The sequence below is a fragment of the Squalius cephalus genome (genome assembly GCF_949319135.1).
Source record: "Squalius cephalus genome assembly, chromosome: 10".
Taxonomy (NCBI): domain Eukaryota; kingdom Metazoa; phylum Chordata; class Actinopteri; order Cypriniformes; family Leuciscidae; genus Squalius; species Squalius cephalus.
This window is the reverse complement of record NC_137131.1, coordinates 38,892,615-38,906,130: the sequence shown is the minus strand read 5'-3', so window position 1 is coordinate 38,906,130 and position 13,516 is coordinate 38,892,615. Positions and strand designations below refer to the sequence as shown.

General features: G+C 39.5%; 1 protein-coding gene across 1 annotated transcript; it reads right to left on the bottom strand.

Moving 5' to 3' along the window:
* Nucleotides 1–2,655: 2,655 nt before the first annotated feature.
* ihhb (Indian hedgehog signaling molecule b) lies at nt 2,656–12,828 on the bottom strand. The gene is made up of 3 exons (XM_079884447.1): nt 11,781–12,828; nt 5,647–5,908; nt 2,656–3,407 (listed from the first exon to the last, which is right to left on the bottom strand). The coding sequence occupies exons 1-3, from the start codon at nt 12,078–12,080 to the stop codon at nt 2,722–2,724; spliced, it is 1,248 nt and encodes a 415-aa protein (XP_079740573.1). The 5' UTR covers nt 12,081–12,828; the 3' UTR covers nt 2,656–2,721.
* Nucleotides 12,829–13,516: the final 688 nt, after the last annotated feature.

The window sequence follows — 13,516 nt, the reverse complement described above, 5'->3', positions numbered from 1 at the left end:
CAAAGTCTTCGTGAGTTGTTTTTTCCAAATAATATTTTACGCATATTTATAATATACATTTTTCACTGTATAATTATGATTTTTACGCATGAATTTTTTTTAGGATGGGGGGCCCTTACACCAGAATGATCATATGTGGGGGTCTGTTGCATCTAAAAGATTAAAAAAACTTTGTGATGTACAACATTAAAGCCATGGTTAGATTGGTCACATTTGTGGTTGTTCATGTGTGAAATCCAGTTATTTCAATAGGAATCAAACCAAGCAGAAAGTGAAATATTACCACATGCAATGGGTTCAAGTTGGTCACGCGTTGACACGTTGATTTGCATTTATTTAGCAGAAGCTTTTAACCAAAGTGACTTAAGTGAGGAATAATAATAGCCTACAGTACACAAGGTTCATCATGAAAAGTCATTAACATTTAAAGTCCTGCAATACACTTCTATAAGCTGACCAGAACAAAATTGCATCCTTTTTTCGAATGAATGATTTAGTGTCTTGAGCATCTGAAAGATGAGACTTGCCTAAATGTTTGCATGGTTTCATTAGTAAGAGGAGTGTTTCTCTTTTCAATAGAGTCATATCACATGTTAGGTGGGATTCTCATTACATTAAACCTATCTGACTTCCCTTGCACACCGTAATACCAGCAGGGAACAATTATATATAGAAACCATGGTTCTCAACCAGGGGGCCGTGGAATTATTTAAATGAACAATCTTAATTAAAATGCTAAAAACACTTAAAATACAGATGTACACCATTAAACTAACATCATAACATATCATGATTATATCATCATTATTTTTTATTTATGTTTTTTTCCTCACAGAATTAACCTGAAGTGAAAATCAGCTTAGATAGGATGGTCTTGGCTTGGAATCAAAAACGCTGAGAAACACTGACAAAGAAAAAACATCCAGCAGATGACAAATTAATATTAGAGAAATTAGCCAGCAAAGACCAAAAATGAGACAAAATAAATAATTTGTATGAAGTTTAATTTCAAAAATAGATTTTAAATACTTTACCTGAATACCTTATATTACCATAATGATATTACAAAGCACATTTTTAAATTAGTTTAACAGATTGTCTTAAGATTGATGACAATCTAATGAGGAAGGAGACTGGAATACGGGAATAGCAAACAAACATACACAAGGCACAGACAATGTTTGGTCTCTCACAATTCCTGTAAGAAGCAAGACCAGAGGTCAGTTTGCAATCAGTTCTTTTTACAGTTACAGGTGATGCGCGTAATTATTTTCGATGTGAAATATTTTTTCTTTATTCTATCTAGAGATTAGTAAGGATGATTCTCTTGAAAAGTGTAAACACTTTGCCATTTCTCCATTTGTTTGAGCATCTTGATGAGCCCAACACAGCAACATTGACTCAACCAATGGACCCTTTTCACAGACGGTGATGACACATTCAAATGTATTGTACATTTAGACTAAACTTTGTGTTATATTACCTTTGCATTAAGGGGACTTAAAATGCACCTTTTCAAAGACTTGATTTTGTTTTTGGGGTCTACCAGAATAGGTTTTTATGCCTGAATGTTCGAAAAACATCTTATTTTTCACATATTTTACATTGTTGCAGCACCTATCTTCCTAGTCTGTCAGTAACGCTCTGGGATGCGTTGGCTAGCAATGTTTTTGGGAAATGCACCCCTGTTTAGTTCCCGCTCTATGAATCCACTCCTTCTGAAAATTACAATGTGCTCTGATTGGTCGGAGGGACCAGTGTGTTGTGATTGGTCATCCGTTTCGGAAATGCCACGCCCCTTACCATAACGGCAAGTTTTGAACACTATTAATGCAACTCTACCAGGCCTCGATCTCTTTTTTTGCGTATGCCTTGGGTAGGAATTCTCTAAATGAGGGATATTGTAACATGTTCGTTCCCGGAAGAAAACTCAAGACTACAATCGAGGCGTTTAAAGGAGTTTAAGAAACAATGCTGATTGTTGAAGGAGAATAACTTCCTTTGTAACTTTGCAGACCTTTTTCATACTCAAACAGCAACATCGCACACTAAAGAAAGTTGACAATGTAAAAAACACAATAGGACAGCTTTAAAAAAACCTAGTTAACGTTGCTGTGTGAGTTTTTCTAATGCAACGGCAGAGGGAGTGATGGCAAATTTATGGCATCTTTCTCTCTTCTGACTTCTGCAATCAATCGCTCAAATATTTTTCCTTTTTTCGAATTCTGTGGAAACACTATTGTGGGGTTTTCTTTTGGTATTTGAGCTAATGGGAATGCAAAAATTATATTTGCTATCATCTCCCATTCACCACAATAGAAGTTTACCCAACAATGACCCTGAACCCTGCAAATGTGAAAAGGGTCCATGGCGTGAGTTACACACTTCACCTTTATTAAGTAACTAAAAAGTCTGCTTATGGTATGCATTTCGTCTAACTCAGCACTATCCCCTTAAGTCAGGGTTCACCAGTCTCGGTCCTGGAGGGCCGATGTCCTGCAGAGTTTAGCTCCAACCCCAATTAAACACACCTGAACCAGCTAATCAAGGTCTCACTAGGCATACTAGAAACTTTCAAATAGGTGTGTTGGAGCTGGTTGGAGCTAAACTCTGCAGGACAGCGGCCCTCCAGGACTGAGATTGGTGAACCCTGCCTTAAGTCACAAACCCTGAGCATTCAGTCAACTCTTTTCGCCCATCTCGGCATTTCTTTTCAATCCATCATCTTTCATTTTCTTCTAAGGCCCACGGGTGGAAAAGTTCTGAGTCTAGCAGTAGTGTTCCCACACTGAGTAGGACCTGAGAGTACCAGTGTAAGCCGTTCTTAAGGATCCGATCCGGTCCGGTCCAGCTGTACAACAGGCGTAAAGGCGTAAATGCCCAGTGAGCTAGCCGTTGTTTGTTCACCGCGGCGTAACATGAGGTGACCACGCCATTCACCACCAAAGTCCCATGGGCAGTGAGTGGGGCGAAAACCCCTTGGTCCTCCCGCACCTCCACTCGAGTGATTCGCGAAACACGCTTCCTGAGTTCCCCTTCGTCGACGATCAGCAAACACTGCCCTGGCTGGGCATCACTGGCAAATATCGCCCGGAGGGCACCCGGCATTGGCTGGCCCCCTCTGGAGCAGTTTCCAACCCAGACAAACAGTAAATGAGCTGCTGTTAAGGAGACGTTGGCCCCATCCTCAGTGCTGATCACATAAAAGTGCTTCTGGGCAATGGGGCTACGGTCCAGGAAGGTGAGGACTTCGCTGTAGACGAGGTCGCCAGTCCCATCACTTCCCATTGAGGCCAGAACAAGGTCTCCTGCTCGCAGGTCTCGGATTGGTCTATGTGTGCCGTCCTCCATTGTCACCAGAGCCTCTCCAGGGAAACAGCCCCCCGTGTTTATGGCTACTGAGTGATCTGAAGAGAAGATTGAGGAAGGAATGGAAGAGAGGATTGAAAAGAGAAAGAAAGGAATAGAAAATGATTCATTAAGGAAATGGATTCAATGCCTTGTTTCTAATCTTCACTTCTCACTCACTGATATACCTCTGGCCTTTCGACCCTTCATTCATTGGTTGGTCCTACGGTGTTTGCCTCAGTGATTGGTTGAGTTGTTAAATAGGATCAGTGTGGCATCCTCAAAGTGATTGGCCAGGGTGGCGAATCACTAGGCCTTTAACTTCCTCTTCATTGGGATGTTGGTGTATGAGTGCCTCCTAGTGGACTGATTCTGACTTGACTGGCACTGCCAGACTCCATGTTTTTGTACAAATTACAAGATATACATAATATATATATACACATAAGCTAGGTATAAAACCCCTGTATTTCTTCTGATCATGTCAGCTGACTTGCATAACGATCTGGGCAGAAAGGACAGGAGAAGAGGAACAAAAGGAAAGAAAATGGTGGGAAAAGAAAAAGGAAAAACAGAGAAACAGATGATGAATATTAAAGATTTTATTATGAAACTCAATGTACGTAAAAAGACAAAATAGTAAATCACACCTGTATAAAAGGTGGGCCAAAAAAACAACAAATAGTCAGGCTTATACTTAATCTGCAGACTATTCGAAAGGAAAGTCTGCAGAATGGATTTAAACATGGTAAAATGCTTTAAACGTAGGTGCTTATTCATAATTTAGTTGCTGGCTGAAATCTTCAATAAACGAGCATGCAGAAGTAGAGGTTTCTGATTGACGAGTGTTCTGCCAAATCTGTGGCGTTTTCAGGGAATTCTGTGTGTGCAGATTACATTTATATTTATGCGTTGAGCAGATGATTCTGTGTGAGCCTGCAAATGGCTAATGCATTTCACAATATTATGTTGCAATAAAGGCTGAAAGGGTGATGAATGAGATTGATATATAATTGTATAATTGGAGATATATAATAGAAGATATAAGAATATTTAATTGTCAATCTGCTTCCCCCAAAGTCCCCCCCCCCCCACCCCCCGTTTGATTAATAGAAATTACTAGAAAAGATTAAATAGCATGTATGCTAAAAGCTAAATGGGCGATGCTAAAGCTACATGAAGTCTGTGCAGACTTGCATGGAAATAAGAATCAAGGTGAAGCACAGCTGGAAAAGTAAGAAAGGTGAAAGTAAATGTTAGAAATGGTGAACAGAGGAGTGAGTGCATTCATCAGACGGCCCAGTGCTGCAAGATTGTGCTGTTTTAATCTAGTCATCATGTGAAGCAAAGAAATGATCCCAAGATGAATCAAGCACGGCTCTCTTCATTAGAAAGCCCATAACCCACAGTCAGTGCGCGCTGAAACATGAGTCTAATGCGATTCCTTCTGTATGCTCTCACAGTCCATCTCTTGCCCTCATCCTCTCACATTGCACGGCTGTGAGAAGCTTTGTTAGTTTTGGTTAGATTAAAAAAGTAACATGAAATCAAACTTTATCCTATTTACCATCTTAAAAACTACTTAAAATCCTCATCATCCTAAAATTTCTTTCCGCTTCGCTCTTCAAGGGTGCATTTATTTGATCAAAAATACAGTAAAAACAGTAATATTGTAAAATATTATCACAGTTTAACATCTCTGTCATCTATGGAATCTCTTTACCTATTTTATATTTAAATATTTTTATATATTGTAATTTATTCCAGTGATCAAAGCTGAATTTGCAGCATCATTACTCATGATGATCACATGATCCTTCAGAAATCATTCTAATATGCTGATTGGCTGCTCAAGCAAACATGTTTTATTATCATCAATGTTGAAAACAGTTGTACTGCTTAATATTATGTTATATTATATGATACATTTTTTCAGGATTCTTTGATGAATAGAAAGTTCAAACGAACAGCACTGATTTTAAATAGAAATATTTTGTAACATTAGAAATGCCTTTACTGTCACTTTTGATCAATTGTATGCATCCTTGCTCAATCCAACTAATTCCCCATAAATAAAATGAAGTCCCACCTGCACTTTTTTCTCATTGAATATCCTGTTTCGCTCAGAAATGGTGTTTCACGGTGACTTGCTAATGAATAAGTCACATGCTATTATCCTACCATGATTGCTTTCCTTCCTTTTCCCACCTTTCATTTGTAAGGAGTCGGACTAGTCTGTTTTTCACTTGCCCTATTCCCCCATGCACAACCCCAACACAAACACAGCTCATCACTCACCTGATTTGACACTGCAGTGTATGTGGCCTTTGGATTCGTAATAGACCCAGTCGAAGCCGGCCTCCACTGCCAGACGGGCCAGCATGGCGTACTTTTTCCGGTCGCGGTCCGAGGTAGTGATGTCAACAGCCCTGCCCTCATAATGCAGAGACTCTTCAGAGTGATGTCCGTCTTCATCCCAGCCCTCCGTCACACGCAGACGCACGCCAGGCCACAGGTTCATCACAGAGATGGCCAGGGAGTTCAGTTTATCCTTACAGCGCTGCAAAAGACAAAAAAAACATTTGAGAAACAAGGGATCAAATGATTACCAGATAACAGAGTTATTACTGTTAACTATAACTAAAACCATGACTTTTTTTTTTTTTTTAAATACAATAAAATCTTTTTTCAAAACTTGCCGATGCAACATTTATTATTTTCGTTAAGTTCAATTTGAAGTATACAACTAAAAATGTAATCAAATGGAAACACAAAAATATAAAAATAAAACATTCAAAATATTAATAAATAGTATATCGAATAACTCTGCCAGGCAGCTAAAGCAGCAAGTGCCTGATTATTCTAGTTTAATTATTCTTTATGATCTGTTGTCCTTCCAGGCTAATCATTTACATGCATTTAATGTGAGCTATTCAGAAATAAGTCATGTAAAACATTACAGTAACCATGATTACGGTGACACATTTTTATATTGTCTGTGACAGCAACTCAAAATCATTCACAATGTCTCACAAGGAAATATATAAGAATGTACTTCTGGTGGTTTATGTAGCGTAAATGACCGGTGCGACAGTATTTAAAAAACCCAACTGAATGCTGAACTCTGATACATAAGTTACCAATTAAACAAACAGAAGGAGGCTTTGCGTGCCTGAGTAAGAAAGAACACAAGGCCATTGTCTTGAATTTGTGAGTTTCCTGCAAGAAATATGGATTTTAGTACGCTCATGTCAAAAAGCCTGTGGCAAGCAGTTGCTAGGTGAGAAATGCGGTGAGCAATGGCAAATATAATCCTGACAGCCATTTGTAGAACTGACGCATTTGTGGTTAGCACAAACACACTCAGCCCGTGGGCTGATAAATCCCTGTCTCAACCAGAGGCCACGAGACATGCAAGGTCACTGGATAACCACCAACTAAGTGGTCACAAATTGCTTACTGACTGACGGCAGAGATTCTTTGATGTCGCCGTTCTAAGTCCTCACTACATAGTTGTGCCATCAAACCATCTATTTCTGTTCTCTGAATTGGAGACCCACCTTTCCACTCAATAGCTACCCTACAAAGCTCTGTGGACTATCTGTTTTAGTCTAAGCTCAGTGATTTGATGTCTCTGTGCTTATTAGGATCTATCTCTAAGAGCTGTGCTTGGCCTCAGTGGATACTGGACTATCAGAGTCCAGGCTGGGAGAGGAATGGATTGGGAAAAAATAGTGCCAGTGTGTTTGGTTATTCTGTTGAGTCTCTGAGGGCCATTGAAACCAAAACACGTACACAGAGCAAATGCTTAGACTACAGTCAAAGCATCAACAATGATAATGCAGTCTCTCACACTCATACTTGTATGCAAACCTGTATATATGTGCAAACCCGTATGGCTTGCTTTGAAACCTAAAAGGAGATGTTTTGAAGAATGTTCACACTGCTCTTTCTCAAATGATAAACGCATATGGTAAACACACCAGGTGTTATCGACTTAAAATAAAAACCATATTCACCGTATTCACTAAAAGTCTGTACTATTAAGTGCTGCAGGAATGAGTCCTAAAACCAAGAGATGAGTTCCATTATCTTGCAGTCAATGGGTTTTTTGAATGAGTTTTTGGCTAAATGCCTGAAATAAGGTCTTTGGTGAACACATGCTCAAGATATTTTCACATTTTATTCTGCAACATAAAATACATCAGTAATACCTCACTTGTGAAGGGCGTTTTTTTTTTGTGTGTGTCTTGAAAAAAACGAATCGACTCACTAGTCCACTTTTACAGCTTCTACTTACGCTCTTGTAAACTATTGTAACTCAAACTTTCCAAGTTGTAGATTTTAAATAAAGATTGAAAGAGTTATTAGAGACAACCATGAAGTCATACAACCGTGGTGTACTTTGTTTATAGCTTAACTTTAGCTTTTTACTTCTGAAGATTGCGTTTAGGCTTTAAAGGTTGTGTTCATTTGTAAAGATTTTCTTGAAGAAAACATGTAAGAATAATAAACTTTTATTGGTTACAGAGCTTATTTCCTGCAACATTCTACATGCCAATGGAAAAAATCCTATTGGTTTTTGTTAAAGGAACCAGGGTGATAATCTCGTGACGTCTGAGGCTAAGACTAGGGTGATGAGAACTTCTGGGATGATCTACAAAAATGACCCCTGGATAGATCTCATATTTCATTCTTGTTTCATTTTCACAGAAATATATGGAAATTCACTAATTCATTCATAAACTTGCAGGTGAAGACAAAGCACTCCAGGTTTGACATCAGATGCCAAACACCATTGGTTCTCGTACATCACACAACCAATCAGGAAGTTTGAATATATGCAGACACACAAATGAGAACAGAATTCTACAGCAAAGACTAACATTTTTAGTGAATGTTTTCATTATATGGAATAGAGCAGCGTGAACATTCTTCAAAACATCTCATTTGAAATGTCATACAGATTTGGAACAACAGAATGAATGGGATCATTTTTCCTTAAAGAACAAAACCCTCATCCTCACTTTAAATGCTTTTTTTTTTTTGGTCCACACAAAAGAAGATATTTTGAAGAATGTTGGTAACCAGACAGTCAACGGTAGCCATTGACCTCCATATTTCTTTCCTGCTATGGAAGTCAATGACTACCGTCAAAAGTCTGGTTACAAACATTCTTTAAAATAACTTCTTTTGTGTTCATCAGAAGAAAGAAACTCATAAAGGTTTGGAACAACGTGAGGGTGAGTAGGCCTAAGTGATTTTTATTTTTAGGTGAACTATCCCTTTCAGTTTTCCCCAATCCAAAAGTTGAAATAATGAGCTCCTGGACCTTGAAGAGTTCCAGTGTATCTTAAAAAAAGACCAAGATTGATCAACTCTGTAGAACCGGTTTACGGTGACCTGCAGAAGGAAACAGTAGTTTATGGTTAACTAGAAATATGTAGCCTACATTTGGCATCATTTCAGAAATGCCAATCTGAATGGAAAAATGTTTTTTTAGTTTTAAGAATACAAATATAGATATTTATGAAGAATATTTTTTCCGAGCATGTCTCCGGATTGGACGATAAGAATAGCGTCTCGGCGAGCTGTAATAGATGGCTATTCACATAGCGGTGTGGATTTCAGCTTTTTTCGTTGTGGTCGCAAAAGTGAACTGGACTTCATAAATCAGCCCGTGAACTCTGTTAGTTTTGCTTTCAAAGCGTAGATCGACGGCTTTTCAGGAGGAGAGCCTTCACACTAACCGCGGGCTACACAAACATTCACCCCGCGCGCACCGACGGCACGGGGCCCTGAACACTCGCGCCTGTATGAGAGCGCCGGGGCCACTCGCCGCCTGAATCAAAAATAAGGTGGAGAAAAATATGTGTGTAATTAAGGCTTAAATGCATGAGAAGCCGGCTATTTTTACACACGTACGCTACGAAAACAAACAAAAAAATAACACAGAATAAAAAGGAAAAACAGACCAGAGGTTGTCCTCCGCCGTCGCCGCAGTTTGGCCCTCATAAATCGCGTGAAGGTCAGGTAAACGAACGCGGCGCTCGCCTGAGAGGTGACAGGTAAAGACGGGGTGAGATCTATGAGCCCCTCCTCAGTTCCCACATGGCTCTCCTGGACATTAACATGTGGGCATTCAGAGGAAAAGAGCTGATATAAATACTTTTAGGTGAGGGGGAGATTGGAGTCAAATAAATTCCACTCGGGACCACATCAACGTCGTAAAAAATATCTGACGCTTCAAAAAGGGGGGTGTATGTCGTTAATCACGAGCGGTCGTGTTTAAGCATACGTGTAAACATTAAAACAGTCACAGGTCATGCTCAATCTACAAGGGCAGTTTAATGTTTTCTTTTCCAATCGTGCTTAAAACAGCGACGGCACTGTTTTAATTAAACGTTTCAGGTTTCCCTTCCCTTCCATTTTATTGACAGTCACCCCTTTTTGCGTTCATTCATTCACATAAATTGAGCGAGAGCCCCGTGGGAGAAAGTTCAAATATGTGGTTATAAAATAACCTGACGACTACTGTGTCTTTAATTTGACGAAACCTGCCCCCATATTCTCTGTTGTGAAGACTGAAAGACCTGAAACCTTGAATGAACCCAAGGAAAAAAACTGTGGTCTCTATCCCCACATACATTCCACAACCATTTTTCACCTATGAGACAGTAGTAAAAGAAAAGTGACTTGAGCAAAGGGTCCTCAAAAAGGCCATTGATTAGTGACTACACAAGTAATGTAGAGCAGTCTGCAAATATCTGGGCTGGTAACTTAAGGGCTGAAGGTACGAACCCCACAGTCATAAACTCAACATACTACTGACAATAAACCACATGCTGTTCCAGAGGGTCTGTCCCTATAATAAGTGAAGTCACTTTGGATGAAAGTCTTTCTTGAATTCTCTCGAGGATTTATCTCAACTTTTCAAAATAAAATCCACACCTTTATTGAAGTCCACGGCAATTTTGACAGTTTGACGATAGGACAGTGCCCTGATTTATTGCGCACAGAGGACAGGACACTGTATGGTAAACTCAATAATGGCATTAGAAATATTGCAGTAATAATTGTCTGTTAAAGATCTGGGCCAGAAACTTAGGGCTGTAGGTTCAAACCTCACTGATAATAAAGACCCTTCATCACTTGTTGACCCAGGCATTATAAGTGAAGTCACTAATAATTTGCAGACCTTATTTACCATATTCTCTGAATTATCTCTTATCCTACCTTTTCTGATGCCCACTGCAAATTTTAACCTATGTTGCAGTACCCTGAACTAATGCTATGGATCTTTACTGTATATTAAATAGTAGCAGTACTAGTAATAGTAAGCAACTGCACGAAGGCAGATGGTGGTGTAGGAAGGCTATAGGCTCAAACCTGATTGTACCATTAACTACCACCATTGTCTCATTGATAAAAATGCTTAAAGGGATAGTTCACCCCAAAATCAACATTGGTCCTCATTTATTCACAGGTGCTGCTCCAAAACTGTAATTCTTTCTTCTGCAGAACACAGAAATGTTTTTAAAAATGTTTGTAGCCAGTTGTAACAGTTTTGATACTTTTGACTCCTATTGTAAAGACAAAAAAAAAAAAAAAATTGACACTTCTCTATTTTCTCTTCCACAGAAGATAGTAAGTCATGCAAGTTTGGAACAACATGAAGGAGAGTAAAGAGTTTTACATCAAATGGACAGTTCACCCAAAAATGAAAATTCGGTCATTAATTACTCACCCTCATGTCGTTCCAAACCCGCAAAACTTTCGTTCATCTTCGGAACACAAATGTAGAATCTTTTTGATGAAATCAGAGAGCTTTCTGTACTTGACAGCTACGCAACTACCACTTTGACGCTTCAAAAAGTTCATAAAGAAGTTCATTTAAACATTGATCAGGCTTGATGTATGAGAACAAACCTCATTGGTTCTTGCGGAAGCTCAAACGTGCTGCGTAAAACGAGAATAAACCTCATTGGTTCTCGCAAGTCAAGCGAGCATACTTGAGCTTCTATTTACCACAACTGATGTATTGATGAATGTTTATATATGGATAAAAGCCTAAATCAAATATGTTCTTCTTATAAAGCAATCGCATTACTTCAGAAAATTTGGACTAAACCACTCAATTCATATGGATTAGTTTTTTGATCTCTTTATAAACTTTTTCAAGTGTCAAAGTAGCAGTTGCATATAAAAAAGCTCTCGGATTTGATCAAAAAGATCTCAACTTGTGTTTCAAAGATGAACGAAAGTCTTTGGAACAACATGAGGGTGAGTAATAATGACAGAATTACAATTTTTGGGTGAACAATCCCTTTCAATCCTTTTTGGATAAAAATCTCAACTGAGTGATAAATGAACAATTAGCCGAGCGAACGGCTCCCATGGACTATTTCATGGACCCCGTGCGTCTGCCTCACCTGCGTCATCATGCGGTCCGCACCTGTGTTCTCCTCATCCTTGAAAATGATGTCTGGGTTGTAGTTGGGCGTCAGCTCCTTAAAGCGCTCGGAGCTGCGAGTTATCTTCCCCTCATATCTCCCACTGGCTCCTAGCATTTTTTCGGCTACGTTTGGACTGAACTGCTTAAGAGCGAGAGGCGTGAGTTTCCTTGTAGTTCGTCTCTTGCCGTAACCTCTGCCCGGTCCACAGCTGTCGTACGCAGGCGAGAAAGCCAAGATGAAGCCGGTGAGGAGCGCCGCTGCTGTGGAGAGTCTCATGCCAGCCGGTGCCAGCGGGCACTCCAAAATATGGAGTGTCAAAGATGGTGAAGATGATGGTAAAGCGACCCTCCTCCCCCAAATCTCAGCTTCAGTCCCCGCGCAAGATCACCGGAGGGGGAGGAGGACCAGTCTATTAGGACACCTGGCGCTCACCATCCTTTTACGCACGGAAAGACACCCCGGCAGACGTTGGGTTCCTCAGGCAGTTGGTTGACGGAAAGGATGGTGCCAGCTCGTCAGTCCTCCTCTCAGGTCTGTAAAACTCGCTTTCTCTCGGTCCAAGCGGAGACAGGGGGAATAAATAGAGAAGTTCCGTTTATCTTGGCACGCGCGTTGAGAGTCGTCTGCAGGCGGGCCCTGGTTGCGCTGAGTCGCGGTCAGAGTGCGCGTCCCCGCAGCGGTTTCTGGCTCCCGGCTCGACTGTTTGACTACTGCGCAGTGGCGCGCGGCTCTCAGTTGAGATGGAAATGGAAGTGACCCGAGCTCAGATGCTACTGAAGCAGCCGCACCCTGCCAGTCCTGCCCTCTGTCTGTCTCTGCCCTCCTCTTTATCAGCCGTGCTGCTGTTGCTGCTCTCCCCCTGCACCGCAACCGGCGGCTGCCAAGACGCGAGACAAACAGCAGGCGCATTACAAGTCTGGACTCTCGGACTCTGATGTGTCCAGTCTTTTGAACCTGAGCAGCAATGCTCTACTGCCTGTCAACGGTACGTCAGCACACGTGGAGTACTTAAACACACATACACTCACACAACTATTCTTACACTGAATCTTTTATATGGCTAATTACAATTGATGTTTATATTATACCCAAGCTAAGATTTTTTTTTTTTTTTACATTTTGTATATATATATTTTTTTATTTATTCTCATTATTAAACCATTGAAATTATATTAACATTAATACCTAACATAATAAATGCAATTATTATATTATTCTGTTTATTTCCAACTTTTATTTGTCCACTTTTACTTTTGAAAGTCAATTGATTATATAATTTTTTTCTGCATTTACTTTTTTATTTGTAAACTGATTTGGTTAAGGTAGACCATGCACACAAAACTTTTAAAAAAGTTATAATGGGACAGATCATCAGCAAAAGTGGGACAGTATTATAATTCTATAAACAAATTGAAATTGCAATTTTCTATTTAAGATAGAAATTTGTCCTATTAAAAATGTATTACTTTTATATATATGATACTTGTTATTAAACCACTTTAAATTATAACTTATTTAATTAATAATGTAATTATATTCAATTTATTCAATTTATGTCAAACTTCTAGTTTTCCACTTTTACTTTTAAAAGTCAGCTGACCATTTAAATTTTGTATTAATTTTTTTTATAAACTGATTTGGTCAAGGTGGACTATGAAAAAGTGGGATTTGGGAAAGTGGGAAGTTTTTGGTAGATTTGTGACAGAACACTT

Coding starts and splice junctions, on each gene's coding strand:
- ihhb (XM_079884447.1), bottom strand. CDS start 12,080: ATGAGACTCTCCACAGCAGCGGCGCTCCTCACCGGCTTCATCTTGGCT. Junction 5,909..11,780: donor CGGACCGCATGATGACGCAG/GTGAGGCAGACG, acceptor TGTCTTTTGCAG/CGCTGTAAGGATAAACTGAA. Junction 3,408..5,646: donor ACACTGCAGTGTCAAATCAG/GTGAGTGATGAG, acceptor TCTTCTCTTCAG/ATCACTCAGTAGCCATAAAC.